This window comes from Poecilia reticulata, linkage group LG2 (assembly GCF_000633615.1).
Source record: "Poecilia reticulata strain Guanapo linkage group LG2, Guppy_female_1.0+MT, whole genome shotgun sequence".
NCBI classification, from domain to species: Eukaryota; Metazoa; Chordata; class Actinopteri; order Cyprinodontiformes; family Poeciliidae; genus Poecilia; species Poecilia reticulata.
Genome location: NC_024332.1, coordinates 30,211,407 through 30,234,767, shown reverse-complemented (window position 1 = coordinate 30,234,767; position 23,361 = coordinate 30,211,407). Strand labels below are relative to the sequence as shown.

General features: G+C 39.7%; 1 protein-coding gene across 3 annotated transcripts in view; it reads right to left on the bottom strand.

Annotated features, from left to right (window-relative positions):
* The window catches only part of myo3b (myosin IIIB), a 73,733-nt gene extending 54,785 nt beyond the window's left edge, over positions 1–18,948 (bottom strand). For 2 of the 3 annotated variants that reach the window (XM_008399596.2, XM_008399614.2), the window contains exons 1-10: positions 18,774–18,948; positions 18,246–18,429; positions 17,261–17,281; positions 16,597–16,731; positions 16,030–16,134; positions 14,899–14,998; positions 14,273–14,349; positions 13,522–13,667; positions 6,570–6,635; positions 3,254–3,409 (exon numbers count right to left, since the gene is read on the bottom strand). In XM_008399596.2, the coding sequence (XP_008397818.1) occupies positions 3,254–3,409; positions 6,570–6,635; positions 13,522–13,667; positions 14,273–14,349; positions 14,899–14,998; positions 16,030–16,134; positions 16,597–16,731; positions 17,261–17,281; positions 18,246–18,429; positions 18,774–18,802 (1,019 nt within the window). In that variant the 5' untranslated portion in view covers positions 18,803–18,948. The remainder of the gene's footprint in view (positions 1–3,253; positions 3,410–6,569; positions 6,636–13,521; positions 13,668–14,272; positions 14,350–14,898; positions 14,999–16,029; positions 16,135–16,596; positions 16,732–17,260; positions 17,282–18,245; positions 18,430–18,773) is intronic. The other variant, XM_008399605.2, reaches the window with a different exon arrangement.
* Positions 18,949–23,361: the final 4,413 nt, after the last annotated feature.

Here is a 23,361-nt window from a genome sequence, read left to right as displayed (position 1 = left end):
TATATGTTACAAGCTGCAACAGGACACCAAAAGTAGTTTGATGGCTGAATCTGAGCCCCGGTCACATCGAAGGGCTGAGTAACGCTCTATAAAGCTCCCCCAGGGGACTCATCTCCCAGTAAAACCAGCTGTGATTGCTCTTCATCTGTGTTTTGACCTATTACTCTCCAACAAGTCCCATGAGGCCGGAGGTCAACACGCAGCCAGCTGGCTCCATGAAAACCTCCAGGGACACCCGGTGAATGTGAGAAAGAGTGAAGCAGAGGTGTGACTCAGATTCCTCTCGGAGTGCAGGAATACACGATCTAATAGCAATCAACCTTTTCCATTAAATGAATACGATAGAGGTGTTTTATGATGTCAACAGATTCCCAGAGAGAAACAAGGAAACCAACAATGAATCCATCACGCTGATGAATCTGTGCAGCTGCAGCCTCACATGATTTATTTTCACACAGTAGATCATTTGTTGCTGGATAACAAGCCAATAAGCCGCAGTGTTGCGGGGAGGAAGCCGTCTGATGATTTCATGTTCGTAACTTTCCATTTCAGACGCACAGAGCTGCCGACAAAGTTACACTGTTCTTAAAAACAAGCCATAACCTAAATATGGACTTCTTTCATTAATTTTTAAAGCTCTATTTGCAAGTGTCAATGTGACTCTGCTGTCTTTTATGGTTTCGGGGGAAAAAAAATAAAAAATCATGACATTGTTTTTAAAAAATCGCTCTCGATATAAATTATATAATGAAGGCAAAAGAAATGCATACCAAAAGAATTAAATTTGATTAATTTAAATAAGAAACCAAATGCCACCTTCAGTGAGATATAATAACAAGATAGAAAAAAAAAGAATAAACATGTGAAAAAGAAACTGTAACAAAGGCCTTTGGCCTTTGTTAAAAGATGTTATAATCAAAGTAACATGAAAAACGGGACAAGTATGGCACAGGTTATTTCAAACATGGACATCGAAAGATGAAATTCACTAAATAATTGAAATTCAAATAGTTAGAAAAAGCAAATCAAATCCCATTCGGTCTGTAATCAGTTTCTGTTTTATTCATCAAACARAAACAAACAAAAGGCAGTATATGCTTTTTGTCCTCACTACATGCAGAGCCATTTGGCACAGCACTAATGCAGATGAATATTTACAGTCTTCAGAATCATCTGATTGATCAGCGGTCCACTGATCCTCAGCAGGACGGCCAAAATGATAACAGGCTGMAGGACTTTGTTCCTGAAGAACAAGCGTCTTTTTAAAAGCGTCTAGATTTTGGGCAGATTTTCAGATAAAGGAATATAACAGCTAATTAAAACATCTCTGCTCATCAAAACACAACAGTCTGACTGCTGCGTGCTGTGTTCGATTTGYTTGCGACATCTTTGTTAACCACCACTTGTGAAAATAATGGAAACCGTCTTAACGCTGGGAGCGCCAGGATTGATGTTCTGAAGTTAAATACAGAGCATGCAAACCAACCTTCAGATTCTGATTTATTATCTCCAAAAACTMTCCAMCACCCAGTGCCGCTGTTAGATTCAATGACTCTGCAAAAATAAATTCAGTTTTCATACCAGAACAAGTGCTGGTGACTTTGCAGACAGATTTCCTTTTTTTCTTTTTTGGAAGTCATTAGCAGCTGCATTCGACTCATTCTAGACAAAACAAGACATCACGAGGGCTAACCATCTTTTTTCCTTTTAGTTTAACTAGTTCAGATGTCATTGTAAGATGCTTGAATGTTCATTTGAACAAACTCCTGAATGTAAAAAGCTGTACTTGGTAGAACCATAAATTTGAACTTTGGTCTGAATTAAAACACTTCTGCAAAGACGAGTGTTTTTGCAAACTCTTGCAAATGAAATCTGTTGCTGTCAACGRGTTGTAAGGACTATTTTTTTCACATACAGGATCAGATTGGTTTGAATGGCTTTTGTTTCTTGCCAAGTTATAATTTTATAACTACTTTTCCGTATTTACTCAGGTTTCTTTGTCTGATATTACATCATTTTAATAATCTTAAACAAGTGGGTAAAATTAAAAACGAAGCGGCCAAAACATTAAAAAAAAAAACCTGAAACTTTTTCACAGCACAGCAGCAGATTGTGAGTTATRAAATTAAATTCTGAAAGAACGCATGAAAATCACAACATATCCTATGATATTCAATTCACCAGCTGTATCTWTATTCTATTACAATAAATAATCAATCATAAGAGAGAAGATATTCTAGCTCCAGGTTAGTGAATGTTTCCTCCTCTGCCTTCGTCTTCATTTTTCAGTCTCGGTGCAGCAGTGGGGAGATACTCTTGGCATGTGCTCCCTAAGAAGTGACTCCTTGTCCTCGTGTCCCGTTGGAGGAGGACTCGAGACCTCCAGCGTCTGACTCTCTCCCGCTTTGAAGTAAACCAACGCCATTCCACCTACGGCAGCTACTTTTAAGTTCCCTACGTCTTTCTTATTCTTATCTGCTTCATTGTTCGACGATCAGTGGCATGGGAGACTAAACCGGGCGAGCCCAGTTCTCGCCCTACAAGCTCCTAATCCCATTATCCACTTTCACTGTGGACAGGAATTCGGGATCAGGCTCAGGCACCAACTCTGCATGCTCTCGGGAGTAAACAGAGCTGGCAAGGCATCAGGACTCTCAGTCAAGGGCAGCTTCAGCAAACTCTTTTATATTGAAGATTAAGCACAGCCAGAGTCAGTATTCCTCCAGTAAAATGGTCACAGTTTGCGCTGTCATTTGCTGCCCTGTGAGTCTCTGAGCGAAGCTTTAACCTCGTGAAATCTCTTCTATTCATATGTGGATCCTGCAGGCCTGCGAACCAATAACTAGCTCACTAGCTATTGTCGCAAAACCCTATATGGTTTAAAGCTAATATTTATTCCTCCAATCAGGGGCTTAATTGAGTGGACCAGACAAATAGTTGAACACAGATTTAACTGAATTGGTTTTATTAATTTCAAGTAAGTCATCACAATCACTCTTTCCGAATTAGTCACACTCTGAGCTTATCTTTAATCACAAACTGTAATATCCGTTGCCGTGTCTCATCTCCATGCGTCTGAACATAACAAGATGAGAGGTTGCCCCCTACTGGTCAGACTTAATAACAGCACCCAGTTGATCCCCCTGCAGCTGAAGCAGAGAACTCAACACCCAACAGAGGCAGTGTAGATTTTTCATCATTTCTTCTGCACAGACACTTTAGGAAATTGTGTGGGGTTTTTTTTAAGACTTACCTGGTTCTGGTTCTGCACCCAAATTCTTGCTGCTCTCTGATAAGATTCGCTAACTGCTGGCTGAGAGCTACGTCTTTGCCATGGACCTGCTTGATGAAGGGATGCTCCAGCAGGTGGGTCACACATGGACGGGCCTCAAAGTCCTTTATCAAACACCTTAGAATCAGAAAAAACACACAGTTATTAGGAAACTAAGGAATTATTTAGGTGTTCATAAATCTTTAGGAGAATCAAGTGAACGTTGTTGAAACTAAAAGAAGCCTGAAACAAGTCTGAGTTTCCCACGTGATTTTTATTTTATTTTATTTTTTTAGACTGTGTGACACAAAGGAAAATCAGACTTGGTTCAGTTGCATCCAAAAAAAGCGTAAATTTGATTATATTTCAAAATCACAAAACCAGAAAATCTTAAAAGCATGGAAGAAATAGATCACATAAAGAAATGTATCTGTTTTCTGTTAAAGAGAAAACAAATACATTTTGGTTGGGGTTTTTTTTACCTCTAATGTGTCCTGTGACACTACAAAACATCTGCTGCTATGCAGGCATTGTTTTAAGATCAACTCAACGACAGCTCTCTCTGAATGGTCTCCCTGAATGTTCATGATAATTAGCTGTGGTTTGTGGTGAGCAAATCCTTCTGCAGCCTTACACACAATAAATCACAGTCACTGCTCAGACAAAGTCCATTCTTCAGAAAAAAAAACTCTTTACTATGTAAATTATTACAATTATTAAGAATTAAGACATGCTGATTAGATGAGTTAATCTTTAAGACAAGAAAAGATTTAAAGGGATGGTATTGTGTATTTTACAGATACATTGTGGCATTTTATAGCACAATGTAGTAACTGGTAAACTCAACTGTTATAAAAATGCTATAAGGATCAAACATGACATAAAAGAAATTTGACTTTGCCGTTTGACGCCTTAAAAACGGCCCGTCTCTTTAAGAAGCTCCTGCTCTTTCTGACGCTCCACCTTCAGCATGTCATCACAACAGTGCCTTTCCAGCGGGTCATTTATAACCATTAATAGGATCGTTGAACTGTGAAACAGTTTGTGTGATTAGGTCATCACATGCACACTTCCACCAGGTGTTTTTCTAATTACTGCTAATGCTAGTGGAGCTGAGTGGAGAAGGCATGGAGGAGGCAGAAACTCGGCAGGAGACTCCAAGGAGGAGCTTTGTGGCAATAGGAGGAGCTTTGTGAGAGCAAGCGTTTAGGCACCCTGAGTGGTTGCCATGGGAGATTCAAGGATTCCTCAGATATGTGCGTCATGATTATATATCATGATGTAAAGCTCAAAAATTACATTTCACATAACACCCCCTCCTCCTTTAAGAAAACATCACTGGATTGTGCTCAATTGTTAAGCTAAAGCTAAAGATGGGGGTGAAAAAAACTCACTAGTCAAGTTGCTTTCAGATAATCGCAGCAGAAATTCTGTTTCTTTTATCAGTTCGTTCAGCTCTGAAAGCTAATTCCATGAATTCATTAGTGTCAGGGCATTAAGCAGAGGTTGTTGCTATTAGCCAGGCTGCGCTGCCAGGATGCTGAGCGGAAGGCCACTTTGTCAACCAAGTCAGCTCTTTGGCTGCCCAAGTGGAGACACCGGTGATGGATTTATTATCCACAATCCCTCCTCTCATTTCCCAAGCTGCCCCCTGAACACACGCTCTCTCACTCTCTCACTCACTCATTCACACACATATGCATGCAGGCCGACAAAGGTTGCAAAGGCTTCACAAGCAGCCTGCAAAGACTGATAACATTGTCCAGCCTCTCTGCATTCATCTTTAGTGGGCTTTGTCTAAGGAGATTAATGTTGAAACAAATTACAAACCTGCAAATAAAAAGTATCAATTAAACCCACTGCAACTGCACTGCAAAAATGTTAAAACCAAGTGGTTACTAGTTTATGCATGAAGGGGAAATGTGACAAAGATCAACCATTAACTGATTGATCAAAATAAAAAATAAAAAAAGCAAGCAAGTCCTCAAAACTGATGGTTAGCTCTTTGTTACATACAAACACACTGTCAGGCAAAAATCTCACCTATACAAAGTCAGCAAATTGAATTTTATTTTCTCATTACGGCTCGGGCGAACAGAGCTCCCCGAGTCACATATTAAGGTTGTATATTCCAGGCAATCGCTGCGAGCCAGGCCTGACATTATTAGCTTTGCACAGCGGAGCAAATGATAAGTTATCTGGGCCTCAGATTGAACAGATAACTCAGGTAAATCTCTTTGTTCCTCTGTGGCAGATTTACACCGATGAACGTCAACAAAAGAGAAGAAGAGAAAAGAAGAGAGGGTTGGTATAATCTGGTGATAAAATACCAGATCCAGGTCCTTCTCCGTTTGCGTATGTGTTCCTGCCAGATCTTACCTAATAATAGTACTCATTAATATTTTTAGTGAAATAGTTTCATGTTTAACTTTTTAGTGCAGAAAAACAAGGATATGATGTGGTCATAGTTTATAATGTATGCCCTTACTAAATTATTTACACTTGAATATTTAATTTAGCATCATGATTCATTGTAGCTTAACTCTAGTGGTGATAATGAGAGTAAAATAATATTAATTTTGTATGATGTATATTAATACTGAAAGCGTTTTTCCTTCCTTCAGTAACAGCTTCCTCACTGTAGAGTGCTACATGTATGGCACTTATCACCCAATTCTGGTAATTAGCTCATTTATCACTATCTTCAGCATCTCTCATGCTGAACATATAAACGTACATACTAAAATGCAATATTTGATCAACATAATGTATTTTAACCTTTCTGTTCCTCTTACATTTCAGTCAGAATTAATATAAAAAAAATTTAACCCAGAGCAACTATGGCTCATTAACAATATCATTATCAACATAACAATGACGCTCAAAACAGGATCAGAAATTACTACATTCTGTCAGAATTTAAGTTTAAGTTGCTACTTTTGTCTTGGGTGAACATTATTTTAAGCACTGATGTCCAATTTCAGCATTCTAAGCGTAGCAACAACACTTTTCCGCACCACTTGGCTGTAGTCTCAGTTTCCTCTTGCTTGCTTTGTATTTCTTTCAAGCTTCTGAATTAATTTCTTGATTTCAGTCATGGAAATGAAAAAAAAAACAACTATTGTGAGCTATCTATTTGTACACTAAATACGTTTCTTTATTCATTTATTGGTGTGAAAACATGCTTGGCAGGGAGATCGTATTGGTGATGGAAAAGGGAACTGAAACTTTTTCCTCCTTTAAAACATGCAGACGTACAGAAAACATTTAAGTTCATTTCAACTTTAATGAGACTTACTGGCTGATGAAATGTCTGAAACTTCTGCACCACTGGTCAGGATTTCGGAGTGTGGGCGAGGGATTTCTGCAACATAATTACAACAAAAATATGAAGAACAGACTTTATCAAAAGCCTTTAGATTGCATGATCTAAATCAATCTAGATCATGCCTTTAGAAAGAGACCCAAAGACATTCTTTGGGTCTTTTTGTGACCCAAAGAGACTTTTTTTTTTTCAAGTTTTCAGATTTGGCAGGTTATGGTTGGCAGACGATGTGTGTGCCCATCAGAGGGTTTCTGCTCTGAGCAGCACAGGCTGGTCTGCATCCAGGTCTGTGGCAGCCACAGAAAAAGTGACAAATGATAACTGTTCATCTTAGGGTCTGGCAGCGAGCATCTGCCACCGAGAGCTGAAAGTTATGGGAGATAGTTATACCTCTGTCAGCAGCATTTACAGAGGCCATCTGTAATGATGCTAACACATTTTAAGTACACAGGATGACAGGCGGTAGGGCTGCACCAGGAGCCAAGGCTGGACGGAGCCTGGGTACAGTCGTCTTCACAGCGAGCTGTCAAACCCGACAGCTGGAGGCTGAGCCGTTTGTCACTGTCAGGTAAACAGTGAAACATCTGATCAATCACCTGCTACTGCGCTAATTAGTTCCCAACACTCACATGAAACGCTGCAGTGTTTGGAGGAAAACACAGGTTCAAAAGTCTGTAGTTGGGGCGGTGCAGTTTGAACAGCAACGGTCTGAATTTTTTATTTTATTTTTTTTGAGGATACAAAGAAAGGATGTAAGGGTACAAAATCTGTCATTTTGCACAGCGTTCACTTAGTCAAGTCTTTCTTAAGAATTCAGGCAGGCAATCCTTTCCAAAGTGCAGATCAAAGCCGGAAACTGACTGTCTCAATGCAACCTCTAATATGAGCCCGAAGAAACGTTCTCGCCTTGATCTTCTGCTATACTGCTTATACATTATAAAGTCAACATACCAGCGCACTGCTGATAACGCTGTCAAGAGCGCTCATTGTGCTTCCACAAATTCACCCTGATATTTTTTTTCTTTGAGTGTTTGTGTGTGAGCGCTGGCTCACATTGTAAACACAAATGGCTTATTCAAATGTGGGTCCAGGCAGCGCGAGCGCCGTCTGTCAGACGCTCCTCAGAGTGGATTGAGGCAAAATCAGGGAGGYGTCAACAGCTTCTGACAGCTGGAACTAAACCAGGAAAAAAAAAAAAGACAAAAAAATTAGGCTATTGCGGTTTCTGAATATCATTTTTGATATGCATATTTTTCATATATTTTAGTCAGTTTAAATTTCCAATTAAGTTTGTTGCATGAAGTAGGACTTCTGTGTTGTCTAGCTGACTAAAGAGACGTCAAAAAAACAGACATTTTACAGGATGTTACCATAAATATGAAGTTGTACATTCATATCTTTTTAAGATTCCGGTGAATACTATTCAGTAAAATATGGGGCTACAATTTCAGTTCTGGACTCCTCCTTACAATCTTGGTTAAGGAAGCAGGAATCATTTTTCTATAGGATGACATCCAGTTTTCATTTAGCGCTGATCTGCAATTTTCTTTCAAAGAACTCTGATCTGTTCACATACAACTGTTTACAAACAAATATTGACTATCGTGGAAAACCATRAAGCCATGTCGGTTTCTAGGAGAAAAAGGAATAGTTTCACTACGTGTGTCTATGTGGCATCATGCTTTAACAAAAACTCTGCCCTGAAGGAAGACGTCCTCTTTCCGTGCCTGCAGCTGCATTAGTGATGACATATTTCTTCGCTGGTGGAGAAAGGTAATGAATCTTTGTAAGGTAATGCATCATGCAGTAACCCTGGATCCAAAATAAATCTTCAGTCTATCGTCCAGGGTAATCGGTGACTGTAGTCTGGCCAAAGAATAAGCCTTGACCCCGGCTTATTTTAAAAAATCTGCAGAAGAAATCTGAGGCGTAAATTCCCCAAAAGAGACACTGTCTCTGATCCCACTGACAAACCAGTGCTACCTCCACTGTCCACTTTGAAGCATGCAGACCTTTTATGTACAGGAAGTTATGCAGCAGTGAAAACAAAGAGCTGAAAAACTGCATGTCTTGTTAAAGCTTCATAAATCAGTAGAATGCTATTGGATGATGCTACCGCTCTTCTAAACTCAAACGTCCCCTTTCTTCTGCTCTTAGAAGTTTGCCCACATGCCTTGTAGAGGATCAGATAGGGAGAAAAATTATGTTGTGTAAAAAAAAAAAAAGAAACAGGAATGTAATATAAAAAGAATACTGCTGCAAACAGCATTAATTTCTTATAAAATAAGAAACACAGCTGTGTTTAAAACTATTTTTATGACAGAGAGTGAGCACACGTGTGCAAAAATAAAGACTTGCTCAGTGATCGGGCCACCCACCCAAAGTTTTGGCTCATCCATCACTACCACCTCTGCACAGGACTTCTTTGAGCATACATGAATGAGCAACCGAGGGCTGCCGCTGCATTTATCAGGTCGCAGACAGCTGCGTCGCCCAAGCTGCACACCGGGACGCCGCCGAGAGCTTCAGTAAGACGGCTGCATCAGAGGTGGAGATATTAAAGCCCTTAATCATGACCTACTGGTGAGCTCCTGTCAGGAAGGAAATCGCTCAAACAAAAGGTGTGAGGTTACTTAAGCCCATCAAAACATTTTTTTTTAAGTGTGACTTCCTGTTACAGGAACAGTGAATGAGTACATTAAAGAAAAATCGATGGGGCAGCGTGTTCATGTCAGCAATATTTTTGACCAAAACCTGAGAAAAATACAGGTGTGATCATCCAGAAATTATTATTTTTTTGCCTTTTGTTTGAGGTAAGGGATTTTGAGTTTGTGGAGTGTTTCTGTATGCTCAGAGATGTCAAACTTTAGTCTGTTATTAACCTGCAATACTAATTTAGTAGATTTAATGCAGATACCAACAGACGATAATGTGTGTGGCGATCCTTTGGCCTTCCCCACATTAAGGTAATTTTATCATCATCGTGTGGTTATTCCTGATTTTGTCTCGTTGTCTTAACATGAATTATTCTAGAAATAGAAGTATCTGAATTTGATGGGCATAATAACTAATAACTGTGAAGATCAAGCAGTCCAGCAGGTTTGGTGATGATAAAGTCATTTTGACAGGATGAACATTTGTCCACCAAACAGAGAGAATTTAAACTTTTCTTTGGGAAAAAAGATCAACTCCAGGACATGACAGCAAGCAGTCCAATTGAAAATTAATGGTGGGTTTTTTTTCTTAATAGTGCATGAGGAGGCTGTTTCATACAAACCTGACCTGCTAATTACTAGATTAGCAGGTTTTAGTCGTTTTAAAGACAAATGACATGAATTCTCCGAGTCAATGTYTCAGAGAATTCATGCAGTCAGAAAAGTCAAATGAGGTGGGGGAAAGTTTTATTTTTATGTTTTTACATTTTTTTCTCAACATGACTGATTTTGCATGTTTATTTTTTACACTTTGTTTAAAGTAGTGCAAATAATTATCATAGTTTCATTATTTGTTGAAAGCCTGAATGTTCAGCTGTCAATATAATTGTTWAAAAAAACTCCATTAATCCTAATGGGAGATTAGACGTTGTAGYAACTCTCACTACCTCTGCTCAAATAGTCATTATAGATAGAAAAGGATGTWACTGAAAGAATGTCYTGCGCTGGTCTGTGTTGCAGCTGCTCTGCAGATGCCTCTGACCAAAGACACTCTGTTCTTCTACAGTCTTGTGAAAAGGATGTTTAGGATTCTTCAATATTCTTCAGTGYCACAAAGTCACTCRCCCTATCTCTGCTTTCAGTCTCTTTTTTTGTGTCAAATGTGTCTTTTTTTTTKAGTGTTGCCTTGTTGTGAAGTAAAASCATTGACTGAACGTCCACAAGGATTTTAATATTAAACTGTTGAGTGGAACTAACTTTTTAAAAWTAACTTTTCAGACACTGTTGATYGYCGTCTCCATTTCCTGCTGCTTACGCCATAACTTTGTGCTATAATTTTTATGAGAGCAGTTTCTCTGCATCTGGCCAGTCTGAATCGCTCTCCCTGAGCTTTGTGATTTTATTGGGCCTTGTTGCCCCTGACAAGCCATCATTTGCTCAGTCTTCCATCTCGCTCGTTCTGGTCTTCGCCCGACGGATGCGCRCCGTGTTCAATGCGTGTGTAATGTCGACAGAGATCCGGATGAACAATCACAACCTTGTCCGTCATTGCTGCCTCTCTAACCTTTACAACAAATTTTACACCCTCTGGTTTGACTTTACATGGACACTCTGAGGCTTTATAGCACCGAGAGCAACCAGCGTTAGCAATTAACCTTTCCCGCATACTAAATATCRAAGAACACCTTTGATGTCACTAATTAATTTTGCAGCTGATGATTTTACAGCTTTGCCTTCTGTCATGCTTCATTAGGTTCACTCATAGCCACAGAGAACATCGTAGGTCTATCATGCACACTGCAGCACACCTAAACATTTTCATTAATCTAATGACAAGGTGATAATAGAGTAAAAAAAAAAAAAAGATCACAAACATCTAACCTCGCCTTAAAAGTATAAACGTCTGTGATTTATTAGAGAGTTCAGCTTAATTTGTCAGATAAGAACGCCAGCTACAATCAGAGAAAAATAAGGTTGACCCTGCAAGATACTGCTGTGCCCCTTTTACTACGTCATAATGGCCACATGATGATTGGCTGGACGTCTATTTGCCTACTTTCAGTTCACACAGCAGCAGAGACAAAATATGAGCCGATGCACAGCCGGGGTTGTTTTCAGCTCTTTTTCCTAGAGAGTGCTAAGAGAATCAGTGAAGCAAGTGATAGAGGCAAGATTAACCACATAGCAGAGGAACACGTTAATATGTGAAAAATCTGAATTATTGCATGTTTTAATGCAAACATGTACGAGTCAAGGACTATCCAACAGAAGAAAAGGCTCTTCTGGAAAGCCTCTGTGATGCATTAACGGGAAAAATACGTAAATAAATCAGAAACTCTACAATCGTCAAAGCCATGTAAAAAGATGAATCTGTAAGATCTTATCATGAATCACTGGCGCCGCCACCGGAGACCCAAAGGTGAAACACATTTCCTTATTTAGAAAGTAATTCCTTCAGGAGTGATACGAGCATTTCCTCCTGAATTCATCTGCGGCGCTGCAGCGTCGGGGGGGGAAAATACATTTGAGATAAATGTCATGGTGAAAGAATCATTTCATGCCTCCACACACACACACTGTGATTTATTTAACAACCACTAAACCTTTCAGGTCACAATTCAAAGGAAAAGGCCAGACTGTGTATACTTTAACTCGAACAGAGAGGGGAGGAGTGTCGGTATAAGAAATATATCTTTTCAAACATTTCAGTAAAACTTTGAATGAGTAAAATGGAATTCGATATATAAATGCAGATTAATTACAGTAGCGTGTGTGAAAATGCAGACCTTTTAATTTGAACATATTTGTTTGGTCAGGGATAAAAGTTTATTGCTCTGGGCCCTCCAATCTGATCTCGTCTCATCAGCTCACCTTACCTTACATGTTTTCTTAACTATTCAGGTCAGAGAACTGTGGTTACCAGGCAGGAAGGATGACTTTGTGTTTTGTTAAACATCCCAATGCAGGTTTGGCCACTAGGGATCATTCTCCACTGAAAGACCCAGTTTTTCATTTGGTTGAGTCCAAGAGGTTTTTACTAAACAGTCCTTAATGAGGGCTGCATGGTGAAGCAGTTGGTAGCAGCAAAAAGGTTCTAGGTTCAAATCCTGCCCTGTGCATCACCTGTGAACCTCACCTCACCAGCCCCCTGGTGGCCCTGCAAGGATAAGCGGGTATAGAGGGGGGGGTGGATGGATGGATGGATGGATGGATGGATGGATGGATGGATGGATGGATGGATGGATGGATGGATGGATGGATGGATGGATGGATGGATGGATGCTTTGTACCTAAATAAAGTTATTGGGTCTTTTGGAACAGACTTCTACCCACAACGTCACAGATCCTTCCTCATACCAAACTATAATTTTATAATTTTTTGATTCACACCAAACCCTACTTCAGTGTGTGTTGCTGAAACTCTCAAACATGAACCAAAGCATATTTCTCCAAATAAAGAGTATAAAATCTATATGCCTATCTTCTTTCCCATCTTGCCCGTGGGAAGCAGAGGCATTGTAAATATCCTTAAATTAGACATGTTTCATTGGTGCTGGTCAGCATGCAACAAAATGRCAAGGATCAAATTAGGAAAATTAAGAAAATCTTCAAGTTTCAAAGGAAAAAAAACATTGCAGTGTAACACAATGTATATTTCTGAGAACTTAACCAACCCATCCAGCCATCAGTCAGCTCTATCTTCTACGTTCTGGGTAAAATGTGGCGCTGATGAAGAGCACACATCATTTCTGCCGCACAAGCCGGCTGTGCTCCTGCATGTTGGTGAGTAAGGAGATAATATTGTGAGCAGGGTTGGCGAGGGTTAAGGGGGGGGCTGACAGCCTCGTCTCGGTGTGAATGGAGCTAATCACCAATGCAAATTGCAATCAGAGGGGCACATCTTCCACAAACGAAGAGATAATTGCACGATTGTGCTGTCAAGAGAAGGTCAAACATGAGGCTGCCCCCCTCCCCCTTGTCAGACATGCACCATTCCTAGAAGTGAATATTTCCAGAGAATATATATCATAGGAATTACTTTAAGGACTTTTAATGGCATGGATTTCATCATTATACAACAAGACCTACTTTGTAGATAAGAATGAGGACATCCATATGTCAAAAACATGTTCAGCTGTAAGAGGAAATATTATGACTTTCCTGTTTACCAACTCTAATGTTTAACATTGTTCTACTAACTTAGGGGGGGGGCAACATTTGTGTTAGCTTCACTCCRCCTGTGTGATAAGAGCGCCCTCTACTGGACTCACCGCGGGATTTTGAAGAGCGCTTTCACTGGATGCATCTCAGCCAGAGGGGGGTCTCCGTCTGCCAGCTCGATGGCTGTGATGCCAAGAGACCACACATCACAGCGGGCGTCGTACGAGGAGTCGTACTGCTGCTCACACGCTATGACCTGGCAACGTAACACAACATCTGAGTCCAAAAAATAAATAARTAAATAAAAAATAAAATCTACATATCCCCCCCCAAAACATGCAGGAACATTTAAAAAATGATGCAAGACAAATTCAATTTATGGCAAAATAAAAGTAGGTCAGATTTTACTTAAGAACCGTGTCAAATCAAACTGAACCTGTCCCACTGACTCAAAGCTAAAAATCCTTTTTATTTAAAGCAAATTCAAGCTGGGTCAGCTTAGAATAGCTGCCGGTGTGAGCTCCGCTTTCCCACAGTCAATAATTATAAGTGACATTACATTTTCCAGCCGAGTTTATTCTAATTGCCCCTGAGGTCCCAGCCCGACCGGCCCAATCACCGCACCTCATTCCTGCCACGGAGTGAGCCGAGGGGCCCTCAGACTCCCGGCTATTAACCTTGAGGCAACCTCAAGAGCTGCACCCGTGGCGGAGAACAGGAGGGGAATACACAATGACACAGAGGAGGGAGGCTCGCTAAAATAACCGAGGCGCTATGGGTAACACATAAGGACTTCACTGATCAGGCGCTAAAGCATGTGGTTTGTTTGTTGTTTTGTTTTTATAGATGCACATGCCTGACCTCAGGAGCCATCCAAAACGGCGTCCCGACCGATGTGTTCCTCCGCAGCCGTGCACTGGTCAGTTGAGCGGAAACACCTGCAGAAGAAGAAGACGATGAGATTCACCTTCTGCTGCGTAAAAAAGACCCTAAAAACTCACAGTCAGATTTATAACAGGTGCAAAGTGTTAGAATTGATCAATAAATCCCTGTGTACAATCTGCTGTGGCAAACTGCCAAACAGTAATAATAATAGGCCATAATCATTTCAAATTATGTAGGACAGATTTTTATCAGCGTGAGTCCACTTCATCTCCATGACACGGGGGACATAAACACGCCTGGGGGGGCGACTCAAAGTCATTTGCCATAGCAGCTTTCTCTTAATATGCAAAGCATCAAATAATGCAATTTAAACGAGCAATAATAGCCCCGGGTTCAGGCTACGCTCCGTGAAATAAAAAGATGTTATGGTGAGCGGGGGACTAAAGAGTTTGGAGCACCGAGTATGATTTACCCCGCGCTTGAGTTCATTCTTCACAATCAAAGTTGTACTGCCAAAAGATCAGTCACACTTAAAAAAAAAAAAAAACTTTTAAAAATAGATATTAATATCTCAGAGCAATTCCTTTTGGAGAGATAATTACCAAAGTCAACCAGTTTGACTCCCCCTTCAGTTGTGAGGAGAATGTTGTTTCCTTTGACGTCACGATGGATTATCCGGTTGTTGTGCAAATGCTGCAGCCCCTTTAAAGTTGGGAACCAAACACACAAATTGTGTTAACAAAAAAAATTGTTAACACAATTAAAAAATTAATATTGAAATTAAGCAAAGACAAGTATAGAATTCAAGAAAATTTTTTTCACTGTTTTTCGCGTTTCATCCACAAACTTCAGTTAATGTTATTGTGATTTTTGATAAACAGCATGTTATTGTGACGAGCAGAATAATTATATATTTTATTTAAAAATAAAAATAAAAATTGTTAATGGTAGCATTGGTTTAGCTACTTTTTGCTCAGATGTTCATTATATGTATATAAGGTCCAGCTGCATATTTTTTATCTAGCAAAAAGTCTTGCTTTCATTGAAAAGCAGTAAGAAACCCTATTTGCAATTCACAATGAGCCATCTAGTGGACACAGCAAATAAATATCACTCTCAATACAATGTCCCCTCAGAAAAACATGGTGGCGGCAGAATCATGCTATGGGGATTTTCTTCAGTACGGCCAGAGAAGCTGCTGAGGGTTGATGTCAAGACGGATAGAAACAGTTCCTGTTGAGGTTGCAAAAACACTTTACGGAGAGGTGAAAGTTCATCTTCAAGCAGGACAACACCTCTAAACACACAATCACTGCAACAACAGTCCTTAGATCAGGAAACTCCAGTTCTTCAGGAGCATGGTCCTGCGACATTTAGTAGCGCTGCTGCTTTAACCCACCAGTGTGAAGTAAACGGGTCATTAGCTGGACTCTGCAGAGTCCGCCTTGCTGAGGATGTAATTTATCCATTTGATTTAGGAGCACTGGACCAGAGATTCATCCAAAAGTCTCAGATTTTAATTACCAAGAAAACATTGAAAACCGTGTATGTTTTTCCTTCCACTTTATAATTCTGCATAATTTATTTGTCGGGTCTATCAATGAAATCCCAATAAAATGCTTTGGTGGTGACCAAAGCAGAAAACGTCAAAGGGTACAGATGTTTTTTGTTCAGGCCCTGAAATTTAATATCCTTGCACTTTAGTTGCCATTTAAAATCAGCTGCCAGCTTACCGAGAGGGCACTGTACAAGATGTATGAGATGACGGGCTCCTGCAGACGCTGGGCGCGCATGATCAGGCTTTTGATGAGTTCTGTGATGGAGCCGCCGTTGCACAGCTGCAAGGGAGACAGAGAAACACCAGTGACTCGTCCATCACTCACCGCCCTAAATTATGATTCATGGGGAGGGTTCGGCCACACATCTGAGCTGGAGAAAGAAGCCCGGCCTCACATGTCAGCACAACAGCATCGGGCTTTTTAAGAAGTGCTGTCAAAGCCTGCAGAGTATTTCCAAATACTTTGGCTGCCAATGCACTGCTTTCTGTCTCGCTGTGTATGTTGGTATATCAAACATCTTATATTATGTGGATTTAAATCCGACTAACTCAAGCTGTGTCAGATCACAGAAGTATGCTCCATTTTGTATAGATCCTGTGTATTGGGATGAAGAGTGTAGAGTTTAAGGACAGGAAAGTTACTTTTGTTGTTCCATCTCTGTCTTGTTCTACCAGTTGGGGTTTTATATTATGCTTGGAAATCTGAAATAATTTCAATAAAGATGCATGAGGAAGCGCTCACCTCCAGTACCAGCCAGAGTTGTCCCCCAGATAAGTTGTCTGATTTGTAAAACATGCCRTAAAACTTCACCACATTAGGATGGTTGGACAGAGACCTCAAGATGTTGTATTCTGCTTCAATCTCCTCATCTACATCCTTAAAGAAGCAAACAAACAAACTATTGATACAGCCTTGCAATATAGATTAACAGAGAAATGCTTTATAGGTGTGCGACTATTTATTTTTAGCTACAGAGCAACACCAGGTAGCTATGATTAGAATCGGGCTGTGTAATAGTAACACACGGACAGGATGAACTACTGCTGGCTCCACTTTTCTATCAAAGTGAATCTCAGAGGGGGGAGGGGAAGATCCACAACCACAGAGGCAGAATTTCTCCTCCTGGATGTCTGAGTGATAGTGTCAGCGGTCTAATCAGGGAGAGCGATGGGACAGGAGGAAGCTCCGTCTTCTTGAGGGGAGCAGCRTGGTGGATCAGGCTGCCAGGATGGCGGACACAAACACAGGCAGGTCTCAGAACAAGGGTGGCCGATACAGGGTCTATCTACAGTGTCCTCGGTCAAACAGAAAAATGACCGGAGGCCAACTGGTAAGACTGCGCTAGTCTTAACGTGGTGGGAAAACAGTGGAGACGGAGATGAAGAGGACAAGACTTGCAACCTACTCTGTTTGAGGAGCTTGAATGCTGCAGGAAGTCAAAGTTACGAAGAACAACAAATGTTTTAGTCTCGAGAATAAATAAAGCTTTCAGTCAGACATGAATCATCGTGACAACACACAACCGTCATTAACATAACAGAGAGCTCAAAGAGACAAAAATGTATAAAACAGCTGACAGACATGAAACAGGCCTCATTAAAGCAGCTAAACTAATCATAGGCTGAAATGATTAGATCTAAGATGTCTGTCCGTTACCTTGTGGTGCTAAACCTACAAATGCTGTCGAATGACACAGCATTACTATGATAACATAAGAACAGCTTGAATCATAAAACATGTGTGCAGATTGTGAGCAAAAAAAACTATGAAACGGGACCAGAAGTCAGTTATGTTATTTTATATAACATATGACAAATAAAGGATGGATTTGTATGATCAAACACCATCCATAGTTTGGGTTCTAATTCCACCAAATGTTTTCCAGTGGTCATCACTAGGCTGCCAAACAGAGATAACAACTTTGCACATGCTCATTAAAAAAGAACAGGTAAGAACTGTGTTTATGTAGCTGCTGGTTTCTAGAAGCGTTGCCAAGCCGTGGACGTCTGGGCTCACTGCTCTTCATTACCAGACGAGGTAATATGTCATTTGAAACAAGTTTATTAAACCAGAGAATCATCAGAAACACGTGGAGCCTCAAAAGACCAACACTGGGGGACACTTAGAGTAACAAACCACCTTAATCAGCCACATGAGGAAACACCTGAGTGCAGGTGGCCCAGATACCTTCTTCAATTTAGGTGAAATTTGTGTGAAACATTTGTGTGTGACGGGCCGGCCCGGTTGACCTTTGATGGCCTCTGGAAACATTTATTAATATCTTTAAAGTGATAGTAGCACAAATGGGAATTTGCACAAAGGCGGTGGGGTCGACTTCACCAAGGTAACCAGAGCAGCCTGAGTAATTAACAAGCTTTGACTGGACTCACGTTGATGGGGTCCAGCACTTTCACTGCCGCCTGGCTCCCGTCCTTCTTGTTGGTCACTTTGTAGACTTTGCCATATGTCCCTTTCCCGATGGTTTCCACTATGTCCCAGTCGGCCGAGGGATCGCCCAGGTTCTCCAGCCCAATCATGCTGGACTTGTAGGAGTACAGCCCATAAAGAGATCTCCTGTGGATCAAACCGGATCCGGGGATCAACAGTGTTTTCATAAATCCTGTCAAAATGTTGTGATTGTGCGGTTCAAATAAACCAAGGGAAAAGGTTAATCCTGTTTCTAATGCTTAATGCTTTGCACAGGGAACAGAAAGCTGGTTGTGATTGACAGAGGTCACACTACTGCAGCATGAGAACAAAACACATCTAGTTAAAAGGAAAAGCAGATCAAATCTATAAACAATGAAGCACAGACAGCATCATTCCAGCAGCTTCCTGAGAGATAAATAGCCACTAATGTGCCACATTATAATCTTAAAACAAACATATTTAAATGTAAGAACACAGTCTATACTTACATGGCGAGTGTTATGTTCTTCTGACTCATCGGCACTGAGAAAAGTTACAAGCGAAGAGTCTCTAGTGATCATAATACAGCAACACCGATAGCAACAGCTAATGCTTCCTTGGGCAACAAGCGGCGTTTCCCACAGTCACTGAATTAGCCGTCTCCACTGAGACCTTGCTGTGCACACTAAGAAGTGCAATCTGCTGGAGATCAATTGGATTGGTCAGAGATTACCGGGCCTGAAGCGGCAAACTCTCACCACACCTTTAAACAAGCAGCTTCATGAAACGATCAAGGTGCTTTAGAGGGTTTTCTTTTTTATATTTAAAATATGATTATTTTCTTGTGACTAAAAACACCATGCAAGAACAGTAAAGTGACATGAAAGCATGAAAAATAAAATAATACAAAAGATAACAACCCCATTTCTTCCATGCTGGGAAGCACGCACCCACTTTTTAATAAAATGACACGTTTCCCCAGATAAACCTGATGGAGAGGGATGTTTATTTTCAATTCAGTGTCTGCTCTCCTCATCATAAACATGTTAATGCATCACAGAGGTTGTGTGTCCCTGAGGGACTGAAGGGGAAGTCTTTTATTTTAGGCGATCTGGAAAATTGATGTGAAAAATTATGCTTAACCCTGTCACGCGGGGACAGGTTTATAAATCAGAACACGATGAATTTCAGACGGGTGTCGAGCGGACACTCTCAAATATGCAGCACATCTGATGCCCTTCAGTGTGTCCTTTGTGGAAAAGACATGTGAGGGAAGTTACCACATGTTTCACATCAGATTTCATTAAAGAAAAGTACCAAATAACCAGTAAGTTTTAATAACAAAAACTAGCAACCTCTCAGCACGTTTGTCCCCTGAAGTTGCACGAGAATGGTGGAGCGTTGTTCAAAAGCTTTAAAAAGGCACACGGGCAACCTGTTTCAACATGTTTCAGGTCCTGAAGAGAGTCAGACATCGTACGCTGGTTTCAGAGTAAAGCATAACACACAACAGGATCAAACATTTATCACTGCTCTTGTGTTTTGTAACCTAAACCCCACGTAGGACACAAAACCAGTCGCCTGTTCTTAAGCCTCCGTCTTTATCACAGCTTTTAGTCCCTAACAATCTGCAGCAGAATACAGTAGATTCACATACACCTTAAACTTTATGTAGCCTACTGTTATGCTGTGGCTGTTAATAATGCTAACGTGTTTGTTTAAATTTTTACTAGAATATTATTCTGTGTTGTTGTAATTATTCGGCACCTAACTCTGCAAGAAAGTTTAACTAAACTTTATTTTAGGTTGGCACAAAACAGAGAAGCTCTGCTAATCTGGCTGCAAATAAATTACTTAGCAATTTATCAGTCGCACGGATACCATCTGCAATAAGTTCCCTTCATAGATGTTTTCGTTAATCATTGATTGTTGATGATTCAAGATAAATAAAAGGCTCAGATCAAAAAGTCAAGAACCAAACATACCTGCTTCTTTGAAAGTGTTTGCCGCTACCTCACATCGAAATGCTCCAGACTAATTTAGCCAATCTCCAGGGATTAATAATTTACCAGTCATCTGCAACCTGATACCCAGATGGCTTTAAATATTCAGGCGGCAGATGTAGCCAGTCATAATAGCTGGCTGATATGAAGCATCTCATGTTGCAGGCAGGTAACCAGGAAGTCTGTGACAGTTGCTAAATCATGTGACCGCAGCCAGTCTCCTCTAAGCACACACTGTTCTTTACTTTAAGACAATTTTAAACGTTAGTTTGTCAACATATTTGAGACTGACCCTTTAAACAKGAAGATAGTAACCATCTAAGCTTAGCCACAAGTTTGCAACTTTGCAGATGCTGTAAAGAATGTGATACATATTTAAACCCTTATAAAGATAAAATAAGCAGCATATTTTAGCTCATATGCCAACTTAATCAATAGGACAACATTTTATTTCTATTTAGGCAATTCTTATTATTTAACTCTTATTAACGTGGGATAAGTACAAATTGAATGACTTTATGAAAGAATCTGAGAAGCAGCAGTCAGTCCTCCTGACCAGTGTGTTTGGTATTCATCACCTCAACTTGTAGGTTTTAAATATGTTTATAAAGACCATTTACCAAAAGTTTAACTACGCGCTGCTCTCCTGTTATTTCTGGATTATCTGCTGAGGACACACCTTGCACTTTCATTTGAATAGTTTTATATAAATTTATCAATTCTTCTTGTTGCTTCTGAGGTTTAAGTCAATATAAAACAGAGTAGTTCTAATTTCACTAGTTTGATTAACTTTTATATGAAATAAAGTTGATTATTTAACACATTTAAGTAACTTTGGTAAGTATGTACACTTTGAAAATTGGTTTTGGTGTTTTGCAACATGCAAACCAATGTAATTTCTACTCAGAACTACTGGTTAACCCCTTAACCCTCACCCCCAGAAAATATAATGGAAAATCAGCACATGGGCATTTTGCTGCAGGTTAAGGGGTTAAAAACTATGCGCATTAAATGTATGAAAGTCATTACAAAAATCCATTTGCTCAATTTGAATTTTAACAGCAGTACATTTTTATTCACTGCCATTTAAAGGGACAGAGGGACTGAAGAGCAGCTTAGGAACAAGATACCTACTGGTCCTCACTGGGCGAGAAGCTCAGGTTACCTTTTGTCTCGTGACACGTGACTATTTGAAATAAATAAATGAGCTAATCAAAGTCAAGTCACAGAAAGCTTCACAAAAACAAAACACAAAAACAACAGGTGTGTCATTTTTGTAAAGAATACCCTTTATTCTCCTCCTTTGAGGGTTTTTTTTTTTTCAACAAAAGCATTATTACTGTGATGACTGATAGTGTGACAAGCTGCACAACAACTTTATCACAAAAAAAAAAAACGATGCAAACTGAAAGTAAGTAATCCCATTTTCTGCTCCTATCAAACACACAATTCTACTTGTGATAAAGCCTCTTGGGAACTGCACTTGGTAAATAAACCCTTTGGTAGGTCTGCAGAGAGTGAGAGAGAGAAAAAAACTATAATCCTTTTAAGGGGATATGAGGAGGCTTTGCAGTAAACCTCCACCAAGCGAGACCTAAAGCCCGGTGCCCTTGTTTTCACCCTGGATGACCAATAGCCCCATCAGAAGGTGACAGACTTTGGCTGCTTTTCTGTTTTTTTTTTTTCCATTGTTATTGTTTTTTAAAATTTAAGCAGTTAACCTGCAGGATTAATTAGCCTGCAGGAGCAGAACAACACGAGATACAGAAAACACAATTATCAAAACAAAGCCACCCTCAACAGGATCAATCTCTGTCATCACAAACACCTCAGCTGCCTCCTTGTGCTGTGACTCAGCATAATAACCGCACATTACGCAGCCACTGACTGTTCAAAAGACAAGCTAGACGTTTTGTGTGTCTAGAAATTTCAAGGCAGACATGTAAAGAGCAGATCTGTTATGTTTACGGTTAAATCACAAATTATTTATACCCCAGTGAAAGATTTAAAATGAATGTTCTTTTAATCAAGGATTTTTTTTTTACTGATAGGAAAGGCAACAGGTATTTTTCAAAAGGTGTTAAAGCACAAGAGGCATTGTAAAAGAAATTACATTTGAACAAAATTAGCATATTAGAAGAAACTATTCAATAAGTAATGAAAAATCCTTTATAGACAAAACAGAAATCAAACTTTTTAGAGCTGATGGCAATGTTTCCACTCTAATTTATTTATATGATTTATCTTTGAGGATGGAAGGCCTCCCTGCCATCACCCTAATGTCTAGCTCCCTACAAATTCTTCTGGATTCAAGTCAGTCTGAGCCACTCCAAAACATTAATATTACCTCAAGTTAGAAAAAACATAAAAAGACTACTTTCTGTCGAAGGTATGGATATTTTTACAGCTAACTGCATKCAACTTGATGACAGTCAATATTAATACTTACAGTAATCATTTAAGGTTCCAAGTAATTTCATCAATAAAATATTTTGACAGTAGAAAGGTGTGTTTGTATTTGCTAAAGTGCAAAATCAACATGAATGTTGATGTCAATTTTATTATTGTTGAGAAGTTTCAACAAAGTACATTTTTAGATGGTCTTGAGAACATAAAAATAAAAGTTTTATTTTTTTTTTAATAGTGGAGGGTATGAAGAGTTGTTCTAATGGGAAAAAGAGATGGTACCACCATAATTGTTTTTTGTGATTGAATTTAAAACACGTTTGTGTTTTTACTCCTCTGAACCATACAAAATATTTAAAATATCYAATGGCGATGATGCCGTCTTGTTGACTTGCACGGCTGCTTTTTGGATCAGTTTTCCAAAACACCTAAAATATTTCTTGAAGGCGGAAAACAGCCAGAAGAAGCAAGATCATTTAGACATTTGGGGATGTTTTAATTGAAATTTAAACATGCAGACAGCCTGATTATGAGCATGTTGCACATTCACAGCCTTTCCTTCCACACCTGGGAAAACTTTATAAAAATAAAAAAGAAAAAGAAAAAAAGAAAGAAAGAAAGACATGTCCTTCCTCACCTTGACATTACTTCCGTTGTTTTTCCATCTGTAACATCTGCAACACGGGAG